This window comes from Neoarius graeffei, chromosome 5 (genome assembly GCF_027579695.1).
Source record: "Neoarius graeffei isolate fNeoGra1 chromosome 5, fNeoGra1.pri, whole genome shotgun sequence".
In the NCBI taxonomy this organism is placed as follows: Eukaryota; Metazoa; Chordata; class Actinopteri; order Siluriformes; family Ariidae; genus Neoarius; species Neoarius graeffei.
The window spans coordinates 31,607,076-31,632,580 of record NC_083573.1 but is presented as its reverse complement, the minus strand read 5'-3'; the positions used below and the strand labels follow the sequence as shown (position 1 = coordinate 31,632,580).

The following is a 25,505-nucleotide window of genomic DNA, read 5'->3' as shown; positions in this document are numbered from 1 at the left end:
GGTTCGAGCCCAGCGGCCAGCGAGGGCCTTTCTGTGTGGAGTTTGCATGTTCTCCCAATGTCTGCGTGGGTTTCCTCTGGGTGTTCCGGTTTCCCCCAAAGACATGCAGGTTAGGCTAATCAGTGGCTCTAAATTGACCGTAGGTGTGAATGGTTGTTTGTCTCTGTGTCAGCCCTGCGATAACCTGGCGACTTGTCAAGGGTGTACGGTACCCCGCCTCTTGCCCATAGTCAGCTGGGATAGGCTCCAGCTCGCCTGTGACCCTGTTGGACAGGATAAGCGGCTACAGATAATGGATGGATGGATGTGTATACACTCAAAAAAATAAAACATTGGATTTACTTAACCGAGTTATGGCAACCGGTCACATGAAACTGTGTTAATTTAGATGTATTGAATACAGTTATGTTTTGAATAACTCAACATAACTGTATTCAATACATCTAAATTAACACAGTTTCGTGGGACTGGTTGCCATAACTCGGTTAAGTAAATCCAATGGGGTTTTTTTGAGTGTATATACAGTATATATATATATATATATATATATATATATATATATATATATATATATATATATATATATAACCATAAGGACTTTTTAGTGTTAGCAGCATACATTAGCTTTGAATGAAAAAACTACTGTACGTGTGATAATATTTTTTTCGACACAGGGAAGGAAATAGGGGCTGAATATTCAAAAAAGTAAAAACCCTTTTAGTGGGGGACAACAGACATTCAGAACCTACTGTACACGGCTGTTGGATTTGTGTCTGCTTTTTTTCTTGCGCTTCTTGCACTTCCAGTTCTTTTTCCTCACCAGAGGATTTCTCCTTTTCTCTTCCCCTGCCTTTTCTCTTCCTCTGCTCCTGACTTCCTTCTTGCCCCTTACTGTCTCGCTCCAGCTGACTGCTCTCTTGCCTGCTCAGCAGCAGTTGCTCCTCCAGCAAGCGCAGCTCCTGGCTGCAGCCGTGCAGCAGTCGCAGGCAGCTCACGCAGCCAATCAGCAGCAAACGCATCAGCAGCAGCAGCAACAGCAGCAGGCGGCTCTGCCCCAGCTGCAGGGCCAATCAAAGAGTGCCCAGGAGCAAAGTGCTGCTCCTGTCCTGCCCCCTCCTCACCAGCTTACCCTATCTCAACCAATCCAGCTCACTGCCCAGGTACACACAGTCACATGCTTTCCTTAACCCTGCAAACTCTTGTCTGCTTCCTTGCATCGAACATGCCACCAAGCTCAATAACAACTTTTTTTCTATATGAACAAATAAATCACTTTACACACAGCTGTAGTCTTGAGAACAGTATTATAACCAGTCCGAGTCTAGCAGCCAGTTGTTATCTTCAGCCCTTTTTACCTTTAAGGGTGACGTATCTATGTGTCAGAAATACGAATACAGCGAGTGAACCAGAGGTGGACAGTAATGAAGTACATTTGCTTGAGTACTGTACTTAAGTGCACTTTTTGAGTATCTGTACTTTACTTAAGTATTTTTTTTTTTGGAAACTTGTGACTTTAACTTCATTACATTTGAAAGACAAATATCGTACTTTTCACTCCACTACATTTCTATCAAGGTCCTCGTTACTCGTTACTATGAAGCAGCTTTGAAAGCGGATGTTTTTTCTTTTCTTTTCTTTTCTTTTCTAAAACACGATTGATTTTTTCGCAGGTGACCCTGAGACAGCCGGTCAGTAATCACTAGGGTCACGTCACGTCCATAGACTGTATAAAATCAAGTTCAGTGATTTCTCAGCAGCGTTATTTCAACATGATCAGTTGATGGCAGAATGGAAGGAGGCGGTTCTTCTGGGGAATGCACACACCCGGGGCCATACCTAGAACCCATGTTTCAGTTTTCTGAAAGGATTAAAAATTCATTTCGTTTGAAATGTCTGCTACAATGAATCACATCACGGCCTACAAAAACTCACCGTCCAACCTGCGAAAGCATAATGAGTCATATAAAGGTTTTATTCCAAGAGAAAGCTTGTAATGAAGTTGTCTGTGCTTTTAGAGCTAGCGGTAACGTTGCAATAGCGATGCAGTCTGGTTCATCAAATGACTTTCTATGGATTTGCCCGCCAAGTCGCCGTAGCCTTGTCCACGGCTAACGTTAACACACAGCTAGTTAACTTGGACACTGTTAGTTAGCATGTAAAAACAGAGTTACGCTAATATGAATAACATTAACTTATCTGAAGTGCTTTCAGAAATGTTTCAGCATAATCTTGCCAAATCAACAAAATGTAGAAATCTTTCTGTTCTAGTAGCGTTAGATACCCAATATGATTTTGAGTTTGAAAAAAGAGTTTGCTAACATGTCAGGTGGAGTTTCACTGACTAGCTAGCTTAACATTAAAACACCATGATTCCACAGCATGCGTTCATTTTGTGAATTCACAAAATAATCCAGTCGGTTGCTTCAGAGGCATTAGGTTTTATAAGCGTTATGGCAATAATATGACAATGTGTTGACAGAAAATGTACTTTTAATACTTAAGTATTTTTAAAAGCAAGTACTTCAGTACTTTAACTTAAGTAAAAAATTGACTGGACAACTTTCACTTGTATCAGAGTAACATTTGACCAGCGGGATCTGTACTTTGACTTAAGTCATGAACTTGGGTACTTTGTCCACCTCTGGAGTGAACCCAGTGTTGAGGTGCTTTTATTAGCCGCATTTACAGTATACCACTCTTTAAACATAAGCAAGGTTACACGGCATCGTATGCGGCGTATAATCACTTCCATCAAATAATTCACGTTTAAAGGATGTAATGTCCTCTACATATATAACATGCTTATGTCATTTATAGCATAAACAGAGTTGGCTTTTCGGGGCCGAAAACTGTGTTCGTGAGAAGAGAGAGAGAGAGAGAGAGAGAGAGAGAGAGAGAGCAGTAATGAGGAAGAAAGGAGTGGTGAGACTCATGCAGGCAACATATTTGTGTAATCAGAAATAAGTTGGAGGAGAAAGTGAAGTAGGAAGCACACAGACCTTAGACACTGTAGATGGAAATGTTTGAATTTGCGCTTCTCTCGGAAAGAAAACATCACACCCCTGTCCCGCCATGCCGGCTGCCCCTTTTACACAAACGTCGAGTCTGGCTCTGTTACTACCAATCGTTCCGGCTCAGAGGCAGAACAACACAGACCCCCTGTTCCACATTCGGATGTTTTATAAAGAACACAAAGAGGAATAAAGGCGTAAGATTCCCACTCAGACACATGCAGTGTAAAAGGGATTTTAGTGTAATTTTGCAGCCACAAGTTTGACTTGTGATCTTGAAAACTCAAGCACTACATTATCCTTCACTAACTTTTAGTGAAACTCACCTTCTGTCCTTATCTACTTCAGGATATCCAGCAATTGTTGCAGCTGCAGCAGTTGGTCCTCGTCCCAGGGCATCCTTTGCCCTCACCTGCACAGTTCCTTTTGCCACAGGCACAGCAAGGGCAGCAAGGTGGGATCCTCACTCTCTGCCTTGGATATATAAGTTTCACTGATTTTATATATATATATATATATATATATATATATATATATATATATATATATATATATATATATATATATATACACCAATTTCCATCAGCACATTTTAAAATACTTTCTCCAAAACTGCATTGAACAAATCTGATTTGCCTTTCTCTCTCTCTCTCTCTCTCTCTCAGGGCTGCTACCGACACCAAATTTGATTCCACTACCTCAGCAAAACCAGGGGAGTCTCCTCACTGCTCCTCCTGCACTCGGTCTTCAAGCACAGGTAAGGCAGAATTTTCAGGGCTGTAAACATTCACCCAGAAACTGACACGTATGTTCAAGACTGCTCGGAGATGTGCTTAGGTTCATTGTGTCTGCATTTCTTTAGCAGAGAGAAAAGGTCATGGAGAACAGTGTCAGTACGGTGACCCCTGTGACCTCTCATGCCGAGGAGCCAAGTGACCTGGAAGAGCTCGAACAGTTTGCCCGCACCTTTAAACAAAGGAGAATCAAACTTGGGTTCACACAGGTACCAAAACACACAAAGTGTTAACCGATCATCATGCATATCGGGACAAGTTGCTGTAATAGATCTGTACGAAATCCAAAGCAATCACTATCATAGGTGTGACCTTGTATGAAATGCTGAAAAATAACATTCCTGCTGGTTAGCAGGTCCGGAGGGTACGAGGATAAAAAGATAATATACTGAAGCTATCTGTACACCAGATGGCAGTAGACAGCTAAATCAAGGAACAAGAATTCAGCTTTTTTTTTTTTAAATCTGTATCATCTGTATTCTAACTATTTCTAAACAACCACCACCCTTCCATAATTTATACAGTTTATTATATGAGGCAGTATAAAACGTGTCAGAGTTTTCTTTTTCAGAATTAATCCATAAAGTTAAAGATGAAGATTAGCTTTTGTATCTATTTTATTTAACGAGACCATCAGTCGGTGGTGTAGTGGTTAGCGCTGTCGCCTCACAGCAGGAAGGTCCTGGGTTCGAGCCCCGTGGCCGGCGAGGGCTTTTCTGTGTGGAGTTTGCATGTTCTCCCCATGTCCGCGTGGGTTTCCTCCGGGTGCTCCGGTTTCCCCCACAGTCCAAAGACATGCAGGTTAGGTTAACTGGTGACTCTAAATTGACCGTAGGTGTGATTGTGAGTGTGAATGGTTGTCTGTGTCTATGTGTCAGCCCTGTGATGACCTGGCGACTTGTCCAGGGTGTACCCCGCCTTTCGCCCGTAGTCAGCTGGGATAGGCTCCAGCTTTCCTGCAACCCTGTAGAACAGGATAAAGCGGCTAGAGATAATGAGATGAGATGAGACCATCAGTGATGGTCGGGGCGCCGCCAGAAATTTTGGGCCCCATGAAAGATTAGAATTTTGGGCCCCCCAACTTTGCCCACCCTCGTCACAATTGCACTATTGTCATTATTTGACTTTTGATAGCCCATGGACCTTGAGTTTGTGACTTTGTTATTACATTTTATGTATTAACCTACCAGGGACTAGATGAAAACTGGTCAGTGACTAATTCTGGTGCATTTACAATCACAAATGAAAATTCAAGATTTTGCCACATGCCTTCTTGTGCTAGGATAATTGGTAGTGAAATGTGTGATGTGACTGCTAATAAATCATAGAAAAAGTTTTCTACCCAGCATCAAAATACCTATGGAAATCCCATGGATTGTTATGTGTTAGGTAGAAAGCTGTGTGTACTGTTCTGCAAAAAGGGAATATGTTCAAAGCAAAGTGTGTCTAGACAGAAATTTGAGCGTAAGCAGAGTTAGACTATTGGTGTACCCTGCCTCTCGCCCATGGTCAGCTGGGATAGGCTCCAGCTTGCCCAGCGACCCCGCACGGGATAAGCAGCTACAGATAAAACAAACATATACACCCTCGGAATACGTACTTATTTGCCAGAAAGAATCCAAAATGGCGAGGAAGTGACTGAGAAGAAGCTATTTTTGTTGAACTGATCATTAAGGCTTAATTAGTCCATAACTTCATTAATAATTGTAATTAAGTAAATCTGGGTAGAAGTTATATGCATCCTAGGTAGCCCTACCTTCATGCCAGAAAGAATCAAAATCGGTGAAGAATTGAGGGAGAAGTAGTAATTTGTGTGGAAACTGCTCACTAGGGATTAATTACTCCATATCTTCATTATTAACTGTAATTATGCACATTTGCGTAGAAGCTATATGCACCACAGGCAGATCTACATCATCATCATCATCATCATATTTCCTTTGTGGAGTGTCCTCCTTAGGGTGCTTCTGTCTTGGTAGGAAGAATCCTATCGAGCAGTTGCAAGAAGCCTGATTTATCCATCATTGTACGTCTTATCTGTTCTGTGTCCAAACCCAAAAGATTTTCAAATTTTGACCACTTAGAAGATCTTGTGTCGAACAGTAGGTGTTTTGGGAGTTCATCGTTGCCCATCCAACATATGTGTGCAATATATCTTAATTGCTGTTTCATGGGAAGGGTCTTTGTTTTCTCATGTAGTTCTGCATTTGATATTTCAAAGCTCCAGTCTATCTCTCCCTCGATATCTTTATCCTGATTATTTCTATCGGGTGCGTTTTTGCGCTTAAATCCACCTTTTACCATTTTACGGAGGAGGCCATGCCATACAACTTCAATTTTACTAATTTCTCATGCATTTAATTGCCATGCCTGTACACTATACCTTCCTGCCAAAAAGAATAAAAATCAGTGAAGAATTGAGAGAGAAAAAGATATTTTCGTGAAATGTCGACGACGCCGGACGGACGACAGACGGACAACACGTGATGGCATAAGGTCATCGCCTGTCGGCCAGATGAGCTAATAAATCCAGGAGTTGTTTTTCACCAGCTGACTACAAACTTATGGTACATGTAGGTTTAAAAGATGGGATTTAAAACATGCTGCCATATATCACAAAGAAGCCAATATATGTGAAAAAGAAGTATTTTATAGATGACTATCAAAAAGATAAGCACAACTACAGGGCAAGTACACTTACAGTGGTGCTTGAAAGTTTGTGAACCCTTTAGAATGTTCTATATTTCTGCATAAATATGACCTAAAACATCATCAGATTTTCACACAAGTCCTAAAAGTAGATAAAGAGAACCCAGTTAAACAAATGAGACAAAAATATTATACTTGGTCATTTATTTATTGAGGAAAATGATCCAATATTACATATCTGTGTGTGGCAAAAGTGTGTGAACCTCTCGGATTAGCAGTTAATTTGAAGGTGAAATTAGAGTCAGGTGTTTTCAATTAATGGGATGACAATCAGGTGTGAGTGGGCACCCTGTTTCATTTAAAGAACAGGGATCTATCAAAGTCTGATCTTCACAACACATGTTTGTGGAAGTGTATCATGGCACGAACAAAGATTTCTGAGGACCTCAGAAAAAGCGTTGTTGATGCTCATCAGGCTGGAAAAGGTTATAAAACCATCTCTAAAGAGTTTGGACTCCACCAATCCACAGTCAGACAGATTGTGTACAAATGGAGGAAATTCAAGACCATTGTTACCCTCCCCAGGAGTGGTCGACCAACAAAGATCACTCCAAGGGCAAGGTGTGTAATAGTCGGCGAGGTCACAAAGGACCCCAGGGTAACTTCTAAGCAACTGAAGGCCTCTCTCACATTGGCTAATGTTAATATTCATGAGTCCACCATCAGGAGAACACTGAACAACAATGGTGTGCATGGCAGGGTTGCAAGGAGAAAGCCACTGCTCTCCAAAAAGAACATTGCTGCTCATCTGCAGTTTGCTAAAGATCACGTGGACAAGCCAGAAGGCTATTGGAAAAATGTTTTGTGTATGGATGAGACCAAAATAGAACTTTTTGGTTTAAATGAGAAGTGTTATGTTTGGAGAAAGGAAAACACTGCATTCCAGCATAAGAACCTTATCCCATCTGTGAAACATGGTGGTGGTAGTGTCATGGTTTGGGCCTGTTTTGCTGCATCTGGGCCAGGACGGCTTGCCATCATTGATGGAACAATGAATTCTGAATTATACCAGCAAATTCTAAAGGAAAATGTCAGGACATATGTCCATGAACTAAATCTCAAGAGAAGGTGGGTCATGCAACAAGACAACGACCCTAAGCACACAAGTCGTTCTACCAAAGAATGATTAAAGAAGAATAAAGTTAATGTTTTGGAATGGCCAAGTCAAAGTCCTGACCTTAATCCAATCGAAATGTTGTGGAAGGACCTGAAGTGAGCAGTTCATGTGAGGAAACCCACCAACATCCCAGAGTTGAAGCTGTTCTGTACGGAGGAATGAGCTAAAATTCCTCCAAGCCGGTGTGCAGGACTGATCAACAGTTACCGGAAACATTTAGTTGCAGTTATTGCTGCACAAGGGGGTCACACCAGATACTGAAAGCAAAGGTTCACATATGTCTGTGAAGATTCTCAGTCATCCAGGTCATAGTAAACTGTGGGTGGTAAAAGAGAGCAACTGGACTTGCTTGAAGATTCTTGAAGACGTTTCACCTCTCATCTCATATTTTAATGAGCGAGGAGTTAAAGAAGCCATTTTTGTCAACCTGGAACAGCCATCACTGAACAGGGGTGGTGGTCTAAGACATCATTTATCAGCCACTTACAATGCAGTCCTTGGCACACTTCCCAGACAACTGAATGCACACCAAAACCCAGCTGTTTTCAGTGACTCACAGGAGGACAGAGAGAACCAACAATCCATTGACCACCCCAATGACTCTCTAGGCTGTTCACACCCAGCCCCCAGTGACCCACACCAACAGGATGACTCAATGACACCTTAGGATTGCGTTTCATCCATGAGAGGATAAATACCTGATACTCCCTATTAGTCAGACAGAACTGAAGAAGCCTTTCGGATGAGAGGTGAAACGTCTTCAAGAATCTTCAAGAAAGGTTCACATACTTTTACTGCTCACAGATATGTAATACTGGATCATTTTCCTCAAAAATAAATCAGCAAGAATAATATTTTGTCTCATTTGTTTAACTGGGTTCTCTTTATCCACTTTTAGGACTTGTGTGAAAATCTGATGATGTTTTAGGTCATATTTATGCAGAAATATAGAAAATTCTAAAGGGTTCACAAACTTTCAAGCACCACTGTAAACATCTCATCTCATCTCATTATCTGTAGCCGCTTTATCCTGTTCTACAGGGTCGCAGGCAAGCTGGAGCTTATCCCAGCTGACTACGGGTGAAAGGCGGGGTACACCCTGGACAAGTCACCAGGTCATCACAGGGCTGACACATAGACACAGACAACCATTCACACTCACATTCACACCTACGGTCAATTTAGAGTCACCAGTTAACCTAACCTGCACGTCTTTGGACTGTGGGGGAAACCGGAGCACCCGGAGGAAACCCACGCGGACACGGGGAGAACATGCAAACCCCACACAGAAAGGCCCTCGCCGGCCACGGGGCTCGAACCCGGACCTTCTTGCTGTGAGGCGACAGCGCTAACCACTACACCACCGTGCCGCCCACTGTAAACATAAGGCACAAATATTTTAATACTTTATTACACTTTTGTAAAGTATATCTTGATCAAAAGTTTAAGTATAATCTTAATATACTTAGACTTTTCTATATACTTTTCAGTATAAGCCAGGTATACTTATGTATAACTTTATTCAGTATATCTTTGATAAGTAAATAAAAAGTCATCTGAAAGCATACGCTCTTATTTTTAGTTTAAAAGAAGTATACTAGAAGCACACTTGAATAAACTTCTTTTTTGTAAGGGTAACCATCGTGACATTATATAAAGACAGCAGATTCAGATGAACCTGGTTTTACACTCTCGATTGTGAACTGTAATGGCTACATGTATACTCTCTCTCTCTCTCTCTCTCTCTCTGCAGGGTGATGTGGGACTGGCTATGGGTAAGCTGTATGGGAATGACTTCAGTCAGACCACCATCTCCCGCTTTGAGGCCCTTAATCTCAGCTTTAAGAACATGTGCAAACTCAAACCTCTCCTGGAGAAATGGCTCACTGACGCCGGTAACGGCTCCATCACACATCTAACAGTCTAAGGAAAGAAACAGAAGAAATTTAGTTCACTTCTCACTAACTTATCATGAACTGAAAGCATTAAAGAATAATGTATAATCAAGTGCTATGAATTATTCAGTAATTACAGTCAAACTTTAAAAAAGCTACTGTATATAGTGTATGTACTTACCGTACAAGAGTGAGGATTGCAAGTTGGGACTCACTGGCAGGTCCTGGAGTTTAAGAGTTTGTGTAGGAATGAATTTGTGCTAAGTACCTGTTTAATGCAGATACGTATTGATAATGATATGCATATAACAAAGAGTAAAGTCATATATTGGTTAAAGATGGTTGCTGATCGTCTGATTGCTAATTTGTGCAGAGACCATGTCGATGGATAGTACCTTGCCAAGTCCCAGCTCTCTGTCCTCATCATCTCTGGGCTTTGAAGGCCTGCCTGCCCGCCGCCGCAAGAAACGCACCAGCATCGAGACCAATGTGCGCGTGGCTTTGGAGCGCAGCTTCAGCACGGTGAGTCAATTGTCAGTAACATTTAGTCAAGTCAGTAACATTTAGGCAACATTTAGTTACCCAGCTTGACCTAAACTAACATTATGGACAAAAACATTTGATTAATTGTGATACAGTGGTGCTTGAAAGTTTGTGAACCCTTTAGAATTTTCTATATTTCTGCATAATATGACCTAAAACATCATCAGATTTTCACACAAGTCCTAAAAGTAGATAAAGAGAACCCAGTTAAACAAACAAGACAAAAATATTATACTTGGTCATTTATTTATTGAGGAAAATGATCCAATATTACATATCTGTGCGTGGCAAAAGTATGTGAACCTTTGCTTTCAGTATCTGGTGTGACCCCCTTGAGCAGCAATAACTGCAACTAAACGTTTCCGGTAACTGTTGATCAGTCCTGCACACCGGCTTGGAGGAATTTTAGCCCATTCCTCCATACAGAACGGCTTCAACTCTGGGATGTTGGTGGGTTTCCTCACATGAACTGCTCGCTTCAGGTCCTTCCACAACATTTCGATTGGATTGTCAGGACTTTGACTTGGCCATTCCAAAACATTAACTTTATTCTTCTTTAACCATTCTTTGGTAGAACGACTTATGTGCTCAGGGTCGTTATCTTGCTGCATGACCCACCTTCTCTTGAGATTCAGTTCATGGACAGATGTCCTGACATTTTCCTTTAGAATTTGCTGGGATAATTCAGAATTCATTGTTCCATCAATGATGCCAAGCCGTCCTGGCCCAGATGCAGCAAAACAGGCCCAAACCATGATACTACCACCACCATATTTCACAGATGGGATAAGGTTCTTATGCTGGAATGTAGTGTTTTCCTTTCTCCAAACATAACACTTCTCATTTAAACCAAAAAGTACTATTTTGGTCTCATCCGTCCACAAAACATTTTTCCAATAGCCTTCTGGCTTGTCCACGTGATCTTTAGCAAACTGCAGACGAGCAGCAATGTTCTTTTTGGAGAGCAGTGGCTTTCTCCTTGAAACCCTGCCATGCACACCATTGTTGTTCAGCGTTCTCCTGATGGTGGACTCATGAACATTAACATTAGCCAATGTGAGAGAGGCCTTCAGTTGCTTAGAAGTTACCCTGGGGTCCTTTGTGACCTCGCCGACTATTACACACCTTGCTCTTGGAGTGATCTTTGTTGGTCGGCCACTCCTGGGGAGGGTAACAATGGTCTTGAATTTCCTCCATTTGTACACAATCTGTCTGACTGTGGATTGGTGGAGTCCAAACTCTTTAGAGATGGTTTTGTAACCTTTTCCTGCCTGATGAGCATCAACAACGCTTTTTCTGAGGTCCTCAGAAATCTCCTTTGTTTGTGCCATGATACACTTCCACAAGCATGTGTTGTGAAGATCAGACTTTGATAGATCCCTGTTCTTTAAATGAAACAGGGTGCCCACTCACACCTGATTGTCATCCCATTGATTGAAAACACCTGACTCTAATTTCACCTTCAAATTAACTGCTAATCCGAGAGGTTCACATACTTTTGCCACTCACAGATATGTAATATTGGATCATTTTCCTCAATAAATAAATGACCAAGTATAATATTTTTGTCTCGTTTGTTTAACTGGGTTCTCTTTATCTACTTTTAGGACTTGTGTGAAAATCTGATGATGTTTTAGGTCATATTTATGCAGAAATATAGAACATTCTAAAGGGTTCACAAATTTTCAAACACCACTGTACATGTGACATACAGGAGCACATCCATTTCTCACGATCTCACAGTTTTCGCAAGCTGATGTTCAGAAAAGATGGAATTTATCAAATCTAAGGGGAAAGAAGTGGTGGTTAGAAATGTCCATGGTGCGATAACTGCATGTTGCTTCTACTGAGTGTAAAAGTCTGCACCCCAGAAAGAGGTCAAAGCTAAATAAATAAATAAATAAATAAATAAAATAAAAATAAAACAACTTATTTTTTGATGTTTCAAAAGTATATTAATATTTAATATAGTTATATATAATATACCTATCAATCAATATTTATATTATGTATTAATAAATGTTAATTATATATTATATAATTAATAAATATACTGTATATTCATAAAAATTAGTGTTATTTTAAAAAATTATTACGTTTTGGATTGCTGTCTTGTTGATAAGCTGACACCTTTTTTGTAAATAAAATGAGAAATTATATATATATATATATATATATATATATATATATATATATAATTTTTTTTTCATTAATACTCCATGGGGAATACAAATATTTCAGATCACATATCTTTTCTTCCTGCTTCAAAAATTGAAAGTCATGTAACATTGGTCTGCAGTGGTTTGATCCAGAAAACTGTCGAGTAAATAATATTAATTATAATAATTATTTTTAACCTTAAAGCTGGATGGTCTTTCGATTTCATAAAATCTGTGTAATTTAGTTCCCTCTGAAATTTGGTCATTGTGATATATGTTTATTTCTGTAATATCTCACAAAATATCAGGCCATTCTGTGGCTGGGAAGTTATTTAATTTGAGGAGATTCCTGAGCAAATAATGTGCATGAAATTGCTCGCTTTGCTCAGTCAAGCAGGCAGAGGAAGTCCGTGTGCGCATGTGCAGGTTTACTTTGAGCGTGCACTGACAGTTACGTCATTCTATCGCTAAATGAACAGCTGATCACACCGAGGTGCTCGCTGACTGCCGATATTTATTAGTTTGGTCCTGCATTTCCTTTCCTTCGTATATAACATAATGTCTTTTCTTCTCGTTTTCCGTTACTGTAGTCGGTCTTTCATGTTTCATTCGCACACTCACGTCCTCCATTTTTCTCTCCTGGTTCAAATTTGTATCCCACAATGCCTTGTGTGAACGGGGAAAGCCCACCACGTGATGCATGACATAGTATCTTGTATTGGGTCAAGGTGAAGCAGGAAAAAATAGCAGAGAATTTAGGACCACGTGGCCCTAAATTCATTAATTGTCTCGTCTCATCTCGTCTTCTTCCGCTTATCTGGGGCCAGGTCGCGGAAGCAGCAGTCTGAGCATGGAAGCCCAAACTTCCCTTTCCACAGACACCTCGGCCAGCTCCTCGGGAAGAACACCGAGGCGTTCCCAGGCCAGCCGAGAGACATAGTCCCTCCAGCGTGTCCTGGGTCTTCCCCGGGGCCTCCTCCCAGGGGGACATGCCTGGAACACCTCCCCAGGGAGGTGTCCAGGAGGCATCCGAAAGAGATGCCCGAGCCACCTCAGCTGATTCCTCTCGATGTGGAGGAGCAGCGGCTCTACTCCGAGCTCCTCCCGAGTGACTGTACTTCTCACCCTATCTCTAAGGGAGCGCCCAGCCACCCTGCGAAGGAAACTCATTTCGGCCGCTTGTATCCGTGATCTTGTTCTTTCGGTCATTACCCAAAGCTCATGACCATAGGTGAGAGTCAGAACGTAGATCGACCGGTAAATTGAGAGCTTCGCCTTTTGGCTCAGCTCCTTCTTCACCACGACGGACCGGTAAAGCGACCGCATCACTGCAGAGGCCACACCGATCCGCCTGTCGATCTCACACGCTATCCTTCCCTCACTCGTGAACAAGATCCCGAGATACTTAAACTCCTCCACTTGAGGCAGGACTTCTCCACCAACCTGGAGAGGGCAAGCCACCCTTTTCCGGTCGAGTTCATTAATTGTTCTATTTTTTTTTTAGCTAATAAAATTGGAAGTCTGTGATTCAAATTCAGTAGCTTTCAGTCCATTAAACAAAAATAATTGGGTGTCGGGGAAAATTCTTTTTATGACCTACATTTAAATGTGAAAGGCAGTCTAGCTTTAAAGGCCTGTTAAAAGGCCCAATTTTGGTTTTGGTCTTTAGCGTTTTATGAAAACAATGTAATCATACAGTTTTAGTCACATTCCAGTGTAACGTAAAGGTGTGACTATTATAGCCTTGTCTCTAAAAGCCTGAAGCATGTTGGGAATGTGTAGTAATGTCCTAATTAAACTGTGATTCTGTGTCACATTCTCTGCACTCAGAACCAGAAGCCTACCTCAGAGGAGATTCTACTCATCGCTGAGCAGCTCAACATGGAGAAGGAGGTGATCCGTGTCTGGTTCTGCAACCGTCGACAGAAAGAGAAACGTATTAACCCCTCCAGCGCCACCCCTCCCCTGCCCAGCCAACCCCAGCCTGCCACACACAAACCCCCCTGCTACAGCCCGCACATGGTACGGCCCGGCCCGATCCTCACGCCCATACGCTCACCCCTAATGGCCCTGTGACTGTTTCTCCTGCATGCGCAGACTATACCAGCCTTCTTCTGGCAGGACATTCTCCCATAAAATCCTGAACATGGTCTAATCCATTTTTCATTACTTGCCTTTAGCAGATCTTAGTCTGCTGAAACCATAATCTAGCAATAACCAATCACATTTTGCATCTAATATTTCTTTGTGCTAATATGTACCCAGAAGGCACTTTATTAGGTACAACAACTTTATAGGCTGCCATAATTTGCACAATCAATTGTGGGCTGTAATCAGTGTATTTTTTACAACCCCGATTCCAAAAAAGTTGGGACAAAGTACAAATTGTAAATAAAAATGGAATGCAATGATGTGGAAGTTTCAAAATTCCATATTTTATTCAGAATAGAACATAGATGACATATCAAATGTTTAAACTGAGAAAATGTATCATTTAAAGAGAAAAATTAGGTGATTTTAAATTTCATGTCAACAACACATCTCAAAAAAGTTGGGACAAGGCCATGTTTCCCACTGTGAGACATCCCCTTTTCTCTTTACAACAGTCTGTAAACGTCTGCGGACTGAGGAGACAAGTTGCTCAAGTTTAGGGATAGGAATGTTAACCCATTCTTGTCTAATGTAGGATTCTAGTTGTTCAACTGTCTTAGGTCTTTTTTGTCGTATCTTCCGTTTTATGATGCGCCAAATGTTTTCTATGGGTGAAAGATCTGGACTGCAGGCTGGCCAGTTCAGTACCCGGACCCTTCTTCTACGCAGCCATGATGCTGTAATTGATGCAGTATGTGGTTTGGCATTGTCATGTTGGAAAATGCAAGGTCTTCCCTGAAAGAGACGTCGTCTGGATGGGAGCATATGTTGCTCTAGAACCTGGATATACCTTTCAGCATTGATGGTGTCTTTCCAGATGTGTAAGCTGCCCATGCCACACGCACTAATGCGACCCCATACCATCAGAGATGCAGGCTTCTGAACTGAGCGCTGATTACAACTTGGGTCGTCCTTCTCCTCTTTAGTCCAAATGACACTGCGTCCCTGATTTCCATAAAGAACTTCAAATTTTGATTCGTCTGACCACAGAACAGTTTTCCACTTTGCCACAGTCCATTTTAAATGAGCCTTGACCCAGAGAAGACGTCTGCGCTTCTGGATCATGTTTAGATACGGCTTCTTCTTTGAACTATAGAGTTTTAGCTGGCAACGGTGGATGGCACGGTGAATTGTGTTCACAGATAATGTTCTCTGGAAATATTCCTGAGCCCATTTTGTGATTTCCAATACAGAAGCATGCCTGTATGTGATGCAGTGCCGTCTAAGGGCCCGAAGATCACGGGCACCCAGTATGGTTTTCCGGCCTTGACCCTTACGCACAGAGATTCTTCCAGATTCTCTGAATCTTTTGATGATATTATGCACTGTAGATGATGATATGTTCAAACTCTTTGCAATTTTACACTGTCGAACTCCTTTCTGATATTGCTCCACTATTTGTCGGTGCAGAATTAGGGGGATTGGTGATCCTCTTCCCATCTTTACTTCAGAGAGCCGCTGCCACTCCAAGATGCTCTTTTTATACCCAGTCATGTTAATGACCTATTGCCAATTGACCTAATGAGTTGCAATTTGGTCCTCCAGCTGTTCCTTTTTTGTACCTTTAACTTTTCCAGCCTCTTATTGCCCCTGTCCCAACTTTTTTGAGATGTGTTGCTGTCATGAAATTTCAAATGAGCCAATATTTGGCATGAAATTTCAAAATGTATCACTTTCGACATTTGATATGTTGTCTATGTTCTATTGTAAATACAATATCAGTTTTTGAGATTTGTAAATGATTGCATTCCGTTTTTATTTACAATTTGTACTTTGTCCCAACTTTTTTGGAATCGGGGTTGTATACAAATATGAAAAATACACTATGACATCAAATGCATATCGGCACAGATTTCCAAAACTACATACTACGCGTACTGTACTTCACCACGGATTTACAGGTATAAAGATAAAGCATGTTATTTTAAAAATCAGGCCAAAAATGAAGCATCTAGCAAATAAAGCCTGATGTGACAAACTCTAACTCACTACTGGCCAGTAGCTCAACCAATAAAGCACATGTACCTAATAAAGTGGTATAGACCATGTACCTAATGAGTAAAGCTGAGACCAGTGGATAATTAAAGCAAAATTAAAGAGATGACACACCAGTGACATAGTCCCTGTCTCCTTTTTCGTCCTCTCTCTCTCTCTCTCTCTATCTATCTTCTGTTTCTCCTCAGATGCAAGGTCAGATGCAAGGTCAGGGGCCGTCCCAATCTGTTACGAGTCTCAGCACAGCAGGTAGGAGACACAATTGGTCTGTCAAGCCTGTTAGATAACATTTTAATTATTACTCAAGTGTGTTAAAGCTTTCCTCATCTTCATCGCTTCTTAGCAACGACCATGCCCTCGGTTTGTCCTTTGACCCCCACTGGTCCCTCTTCAAGCTCCACCCCTTCACCCGTGACTCCATCTCCTCGCAGCGATGCCAGCCCTGTTCCTGCCACTCACGCATTAAATCTGAACACAGGGTGAGACACACAGGCACACATGCGCATACATATCAAAACACACACTAACACTAACATATTCAGGCTAATCTGTCACACGTGTACAGTATCATGTGCATGTGACAGAAAACTGGTTTACCACTTATAATAAAACAAAGTATAAGGATGATTGTTGTGGGCATCAGAATATTAACATCAGATCAGCTGCTTTCAATTTCAAAAATGTTAATACAATATATCAAGATTATATTGTCCATTTTTGCTCCAGTTTGGTCGCCTGCCCTGTCATACAACAGCTATAAACCAGGTGAAGGCTATCACGTGCTTCCTACAAGCCAGCCAAACACATCTTTTCAAACTGGTGCCCATGCTGTATCACAGGGCAGCGTAACACACTTAGAGGCAAAGAGCTATCTACCCTCTTCCACATACATGAGCTCATAGATACTCATGATTGGCCAGTGTCGCTATGGTTGACAGGGAAAAGAGGGAAAATGACTTTCCTCCCAACAAGACAGCATGACCAATTCCAGTGGCAAACAGGTACTATTAGAGCTGGGACTTGAGCTCAGCCAAAACTTAGCCAGACACACCAAAAAAGCAACAGGGCAAAGGATTTTGCAAGGGATTGGTGGCAGGCTGCCAGGTCGCTCCGTTGCGCATAGTTGTTGATGTTGATTTTAAAAGTAACTAAGTAAATTACAGACGGAAATGAATACTTAAGTCTGAGAGAAAAATACTGTAGCGAGCGGCGTGGAAGAAGAGTCTGGAGACAGAAATCTTAGTTTCTCGGTCATTAGCCTGTGCTACTTGCTCTCGATAGATAGCACTGGCTTGACTGCTTTATTAGCATTCGCTAACACTACTGATGAACACTACACTGGCTGGAAGGTGACTTCACTGCTGCACTGACTGCTCACATTAAGCTCACATTGGCCTTCGAGAAGGCCTAGGGCGATAAATTTTTTGGTCCCTCCCAATATAAATCAAAATCTGACTGGTTAATTCATCTGTCACTTCCTACATAAACATACGCTGCCATGGCCTTTTGTCCCGGCAATGACGTCCTAACCAATGAGTGAGCAGCTCTAAACTCTTCTCATCCTAGAGACAACAAACAAAACAAAAATCTCATTGGATAACTCAATTTTAATGTTTTCAGGACAGTAATCCTTTCATTTCTGAAGCACATTTGATCAAAAATGAGGCAAAATTAGAATGAGAAGAGAATAATTACAATGAAATTATGAAGTAAATTTAAAAATGAAAGAAATTAAATATAAGATTTGAAATGCTTGTATGCTTGGGCCTTCTCTGAAGGCCTGGAAGGCCCTGACGGTTCTCCTCTGACCAATTCTATATAAATGAGTTATAAGTAAACAGTTTTTATTGTTCTTTTCACAGTATAGGGAACTATGCTGACATTCTTTTTTACGGTTATTGTACATACAATGCAGATGGATAGAAATTAGATTTAAAATCGCCGGAAGATTCTTTTTACCACATTCTAATAAGTAGTGTCTCACGCACACCCATGCACATGAATGGACACACAGCATACTAACACATATATACACTACCGTTCAAAAGTTTGGGGTCACTTTGAAATGTCCTTATTTTTGAAAAAAAAAGCACTGTTCTTTTCAATGAAGATCACTTTAAACTAATCAGAAATCCACTCTATACATTGCTAATGTGCTAAATGACTATTCTAGCTGCAAATGTCTGGTTTTTGGTGCAATATCTGCATAGGTGTATAGAGGCCCATTTCCAGCAACTCTCACTCCAGTGTTCTAATGGTACAATGTGTTTGCTCATTGCCTCAGAAGGCTAATGGAGGATTAGAAAACCCTTGTACAATCATGTTAGCACAGCTGAAAACAGTTGAGCTCTTTAGAGAAGCTATAAAACTGACCTTCCTTTGAGCAGATTGAGTTTCTGGAGCATCACATTTGTGGGGTCGATTAAATGCTCAAAATGGCCAGAAAAATGTCTCGACTATATTTTCTATTCATTTTACAACTTATGGTGGTAAATAAAAGTGTGACTTTTCATGGAAAACACAAAATTGTCTGGGTGACCCCAAACTTTTGAACGGTAGTGTATATATTAGCAGAAACACACAGTACATCCTGTACACACACACACACTCCTGTATGCATGTGTTTCAAAAAATTTGCACACATACTGTAAATGGACAAGCTGTAACATTTTGCTGTGCCAGTAATGAATGAATGAATGAATGAATGAATTTATTTATTTCGGTCAACAACAAGAACAGCAGTATATGTACAATACAAGCCAATTTAGTCACCACAAACACAACAGTTCTGTGGCTGACTGAAAAGGGTTTAGGCTGAAGCAAAGCTTATAAGTGCCTAACCCACAAATCACTTGCCCTACAGGATGGTCCAAAGAGCCATACAAATAAAATACAATAACGAAAAAGAAATGTCATTTAAATAAATATAAATTTCTAAATATATATATATATATATATATATATATATATATATATATATATATATATATATATATATATAAAACACAAAAAAAAGATTGAAGAAAAAAGAAAGAAAAAAATGATAATGTTGTAATGGTAATGATAATGTATGTGTGTGTGTGTGTGTGTGTGTGTGTGTGTGTGTGTATCTTTCCTGTTCACAGTTCGTGGCGTAACAAGAACGGTGACGTGTCAAACTACATCACCGATTTTGCTGCAAATCTGAGGTGAATACAATCTAAAAAGACACACACACACACACACACACACATCTGTCTTACATATATCACAAGTATTCAAGATGAAAGCAAAAGTAGCCAAATCTCAAGTACAAACCCATAATAGCTTTATAACCCAGTGTCTCACACACACACACACACACACACATCACCTGATATCTAAGATAATTTCCTTCTTCAAAAGCTAAATCAGCTTGTTGTCTAATTATATTATGACTAACGTGCGTAGGTGTTAGCTTCCCACTTCAAATAACATGCCTTGTTTTTCAGCGCGTGCTGTCTCTGAGGCTTCTTGATGTTTTACTGTATTTTTCCTTTCCTCTTCTTCTGCTGTTTGTCTTCGTGTGTGTATGCACGCTTGCGTATTTGTGTGTGCGACTCAGGAATACGGTGATTGGAGTTAACACAGGAATGAACCAAGCCCTGCGTGGTAGCAACCCAATCGCCACGATTCAAGGTTTGTGGGAAAGCAGGCAGTAGGAGGGGAATGAGAGAAATAAAAGAGGAGGGAAATAATAAAGAAAAGAAAGGGGACATGAATTGAAATGACGAGTGTGTTTGTTGACATCATCTCAATTTATTGTGCGGTGCTGTGGTGTGGTGTGCTTTGCTTTCTGTGTGATGTGTGTGCATTGTCGTTGTGTTTCATCTCACTTGTTTTGATCTCATTCTACTGTTTCTTATGCTGTTTTGTGAGATTGCTATTGGTTTTATATACAAACCCCATTTCCAGAAAAGTTGGGATGCAGGCATCAAAGCCTAACTTCGTTTATTTTTACAAATGAAAATTAAGTTGGTCAGTAAAATTACTGAAAATCTTTTCTTTGCACTTTTGCCAGTTAAATAAAGGTTCGCGTGAATTAACAAATCACAGATTTTCGTTTTTATTGCATTTTGGAAAATATCCCAACTTTTCTGGAAATGGAGTTAGTATATGGATATACTCTATCCACATTCACTGGATATGAGCAATTGTGCACTCTGATTGGCTACTTTAGTACTAGGATATCAGCGCATATACCATGAGTAAAGAAAAACAAAATGGCAGAGCGTGTTGCTGAACCAAACAAGGATGAAATAAAAACTCTACTCAAAAACAAAACCCCAAAAATTGTTATCAAGTATTTAAAAGAAACAAAAATAGCTAAAAAAAATAGTCCCGTCCCATCCCGTCCCCAAAATCTCCTGTTGCACACTCCGGCCCAGTCGGGGGCGGTAATGCACCTTTAAGTTGGTTTGCCAACCGCCAAAAAAAAAAAAAACTAAAGAAGAAGAAAACCCCCAAAAATACAAAAAAAAAAAGGCAACAAAATATGGAATAAAAGTATTTGATGATAACATATCTTTTTTATTTTTCAAGAATTATTATTATAGAATTTTTCGCAAATTGCTACTGTCATTTCGCCGGTTTGTTTACGTGTCCGTTAAGCGGAAGTTATTTTTTTGGATGTTTTGTAGAAAGTTTTTTATTTACGGAATTTGCAAAAAATAAAAATAAAAATGCTGTGTTTCTCAAAATCCTGTGAATGTGGATAGAATAAAATAGTTATTCCACTCAATCTCGTCATACAAGGCTTATAGCCAACTCGGAGCTACGTACCTCATCGGCTATCAGCTCATATACAGTGGTGCTTGAAAGTTTGTGAACCCTTTAGAATTTCCTATATTTCTGCATAAATATGACCTAAAACATCATCAGATTTTCACACAAGTCCTAAAAGTAGATCAAGAGAACCCAGTTAAACAAATGAGACAAAAATATTATACTTGGTTATTTATTTATTAAGGAAAATGATCCAATATTACATATCTGTGAGTGGCAAAAGTATGTGAACCTTTGCTTTCAATATCTGATGTGACCCCCTTGTGCAGCGATAACTGCAACTAAACATTTCCGGTAACTGTTGATCAGTCCTGCACACCGGCTTGGAGGAATTTTAGCCCATTCCTCCATACAGAACAGCTTCAACTCTGGGATGTTGGTGGGTTTCCTCACATGAACTGCTCGCTTCAGGTCCTTCCACAACATTTCAATTGGATTAAGGTCAGGACTTTGACTTGGCCATTCCAAAACATTAACTTTATTCTTTTTTAACCATTCTTTGGTAGAACGACTTGTGTGCTTAGGGTCGTTGTCTTGCTGCATTACCCACCTTCTCTTGAGATTCAGTTCATGGACAGATGTCCTGACATTTTCCTTTAGAATTCGCTGGGATAATTCAGAATTCATTGTTCCATCAATGATGCCAAGCCATCCTGGCCCAGATGCAGCAAAACAGGCCCAAACCATGATACTACCACCACCATGTTTCACAGATGGGATAAGGTTCTTATGCTGGAATGCAGTGTTTTCCTTTCTCCAAACATAACACTTCTCATTTAAACCAAAAAGTTAACATTAGCCAATCAGTACGTTTACATGCACATCCAAATCAAGCTGCTGTTGGTAATCGAGCAAAGGGTCCCAGCAGGGGTGCCAGAGAAATCCAATCCTACATGCACACAAGGAAATCGAGCTATTGTGTGAGGTACATTGTGCACCCGAGCCACGGGTGGCACTACACGCCCCATCGTGTTGGTACACGTGAAGAAGAGCTATTCAAGAGTGTAAACAAAGTTAGCAGTTCCGTGTTCTCCACTGCGCGTTTTTCTCCCGTCCATGAATTTTAATATATTCAACTCCTTAAGCTGAATGAGCATGAACTCTGCCTCCTCATTGCTCCAGAAGTGCACGTTTCTGCTCGCCATTTTCTCTTCTTCGTTTGTTCCTCCTGACTTCTTCTGCTGCTCGCTACTACTGTTGTCATGCCGACCGAGGCTGTCGTGTTTCCCGCTTGTGGTCTCGTCACTCCCGGAAGGGGCAGTGCTGAAGTAAGTAGCTCGACTACGTAGCTCGATAGGGTATACATGCACTAAGTAGCTCGGCAAAAATCGCATAATCTAGGTCGTGTAGCTCGATTACGAGAAATCAAGTTCGGTTCAATTTCAGCCTAGCTAAGGTGTTTCCATGGCATTTAGAACTTCGATTTCAGTCGAGCAACAGCAGAAATTTGATTTTCTCTATGTGCATGTAAACACACTGAATGTGAGAGAGGCCTTCAGTTGCTTAGAAGTTACCCTGGGGTCCTTTGTGACCTCACCGACTATTACACGCCTTGCTCTTGGAGTGATCTTTGTTGGTCGCCCACTCCTGGGGAGGGTAACAATGGTCTTGAATTTCCTCCATTTGTACACAATCTGTCTGTCTGTGGATTGGTGGAGTCTAAACTCTTTAGAGATGGTTTTGTAACCTTTTCCAGCCTGATGAGCATCAACAACGCTTTTTCTGAGGTCCTCAGAAATCTCCTTTGTTCGTGCCATGATAAACTTCCACAAGCATGTGTTGTGAAGATCAGACTTTGATAGATCCCTGTTTTTAAAATAAAACAGGGTGCCCACTCACACCTGATTTTCATCCCACTGATTGAAAACACCTGACTCTAATTTCACCTTCAAATTAACTGCTAATCCAAGAGGTTCACACACTTTTGCCACTCACAGATATGTAATATTGGATCATTTTCCTCAATAAATAAATGACCAAGTATAATATTTTTGTCTCGTTTGTTTAACTGGGTTCTCTTTATCTACTTTTAGGACTTGTGTGAAAATCTGATGATGTTTTAGGTCATATTTATGCAGAAATATAGAAAATTCTAAAGGGCTCACAAACTTTCAAGCACCACTGTATGACTTGATTTCATGGAATAATTTGTTTTATATATATATATATATATATATATATATATATATATATATATATATATATATATATATATATATATATATATATATAAAATATGACTCATCTGTCTCCTACTTCTTTTAGCTCTGGCTGCCAGTGGTGGTCAAACCACCATTTCCAATCTTGAAGGTGGCAGCAAGGTGCTGATTGGTGGTTCTGGAGGACAAAGGTCAGGACTCCCTTCTTCCCTCTTCCTTAACCACCCTTCACTGTTGCCCATGGCAGCAGGCACAGCTCTGGGATTGGGCAACTCAATCGTTTCCAAATCCGGCAGGCCTCTATTCCTGGACGGCATGAGTCCCTCCCCCTGCTCGAGCCCTGACTCTTCCTGCTCTTCCAGCGACTTGCTTCACAGCCCACACGATCTGGGGAGCGGCCAAGATTGAGTGACACTTCCAGGAAACCAATCACAGGACCGGGGGAGGAACTGAAACCTCCCATCACAACCAAAGCATCTCTGTCTCTCTTTCTTCCTTCGTCTTTTATCTTTCACTCTTTCTCTCTTGCTCTCTCCCGCTCTCCTGATGCCAAAAATACACAAAGTGGAAGAGGGGAGAGATGAAGAGACAGAGGTGAAGACGAAGCGAAGCGAAGAGGAGAGATTTACATTCAAACCAAAAATTCACCTGGAGGTCTAGTGGTACATGGTCAACTGAGTGCAGCCACTTCTCCACCGTTGTTTCTCTCTCTCTCTCTCTCTCTCTCTCTCTCTCTCTCTCTGTCTCTGTTTCTCTGGAGAGTGTAAAGAAAGGACAATAGACATTGGTTTAAGAACTGCAGGAACCAGAGGAAGGAGCTGATTATTATTGATCCTTGAGCCAAAAATAGCAAAACTAAAAACTTTTATTTGTTGCAGAACGGCAGTCGGACTTCAGCTCTGACCAATCTGGAGAACTTTAAACCAAAAAAAAAAAAATATGATAGAGGTGAACTTTAAAAGACTCATGGTGACAAAAAGACAACCATACCAAAAACCCATATACCAAAAAATAACCAAAACCAAAAATACGGAAGGAAAAGCTTTATCCCGTGGACCTGTAAATAGTCCAGCGTCCAGCACCAGACCCACACCAACGATCCAGCAACCTCCCGCTCCATCATTTCATCTGACATTCTGTCATTTTTTTCTGTCTATATGTCACTATTTTTTCCTGAAACTGTCATTATCTTTTAATTAGTGAAGAGGTGAATCTCCAAGTATTAGCAGTGTATTGCTGTGCAACAGTGAATGAGCAAAGCTCAGAAGTGTCAATGTTTTTTGACTAGAGGTCTAGGTATGTACAAATCTCCCCTGCTTTCTACCTCTTTATCAGGTTTTCTTCTTTCTGCCTAGCTTTAGTTCCCGTTTTCAGATATTTTCAGAAATATCCATATTTCAGTAGGTTTTTGTTGTTTTAATCATCATCATTGTCACGTCATCATTTCAACTTCATGTCTATCACACACGTTAACCACGCAGGGGTGTGTTTGAGAATGTCATGAAAGATGGATGTATTTAATACAAGGTCAGCTGGTGTTCTTGCATGTTTTACGTCTGTCTCACATTCAATGTTCATTCTGTCTTATCTCCATTAAAAACACTTTGAATCCATTATCCACATTTTTCACCTCCTTCATACTTGCTTCTTGTTGGATACCAAAGTGACTCTTCATGGGTCTCTCACTGCGATGCAGAAGGAGAGCGGAAACCCCCTTCCTTCAGATGGGCTCCCATCTACCACACACACACACACACACACACACGCCACTGTGTGGACATCGCTGGGGGAACTTTTGAGGAATGGGTGTTTCCATTATCCCTGCCACTTCATGTATGAAGTGAAAAAAAAAAAACTTTTCAGCCAACCATAATTCCAGAGATTCACAGAAGCAAACCAAAAAAGTTTCCAAGCCAAATATGGAAGGAGCTGAGGAAGAGGAGACAAGAAAAAAATGAGAAGATCTCTCTTTATCCCTCCATCCATCTGTCAGGGGTAGATGATTACAACATGGATGGATGGATTCATGGATGAGTACAGATGGTTCCACTCTCTTCTTCCTCCTGTCGCTTGAACCCTTCCTGGTCCTTGGGACGGGAGCTTTGATGACCTCACTGAAGTTAAAGAGATGTGGCTGGTTTCTTTTGGGTTTGGGGAGGATGTTCTTTT

The 25,505-nt window shown here is 40.8% G+C and overlaps 1 protein-coding gene across 4 annotated transcripts in view; it reads left to right on the top strand.

Annotated features, from left to right (window-relative positions):
• Positions 1-25,045, top strand: part of pou2f2b (POU class 2 homeobox 2b) — an 83,593-nt gene extending 58,548 nt beyond the window's left edge. For 2 of the 4 annotated variants that reach the window (XM_060921543.1, XM_060921542.1), the window contains exons 6-16: positions 3,360-3,465; positions 3,677-3,768; positions 3,874-4,014; positions 9,385-9,526; positions 9,900-10,048; positions 14,059-14,250; positions 16,563-16,623; positions 16,718-16,853; positions 19,500-19,562; positions 19,958-20,031; positions 23,443-25,045. In XM_060921543.1, the coding sequence (XP_060777526.1) occupies positions 3,360-3,465; positions 3,677-3,768; positions 3,874-4,014; positions 9,385-9,526; positions 9,900-10,048; positions 14,059-14,250; positions 16,563-16,623; positions 16,718-16,853; positions 19,500-19,562; positions 19,958-20,031; positions 23,443-23,744 (1,458 nt within the window). In that variant the 3' untranslated portion in view covers positions 23,745-25,045. Of the gene's footprint in view, positions 1-905; positions 1,161-3,359; positions 3,466-3,676; positions 3,769-3,873; positions 4,015-9,384; positions 9,527-9,899; positions 10,049-14,058; positions 14,251-16,562; positions 16,624-16,717; positions 16,854-19,499; positions 19,563-19,957; positions 20,032-23,442 lie in introns of all 4 variants that reach the window. The other 2 variants (XM_060921545.1, XM_060921544.1) reach the window with 2 other exon arrangements.
• Positions 25,046-25,505: the final 460 nt, after the last annotated feature.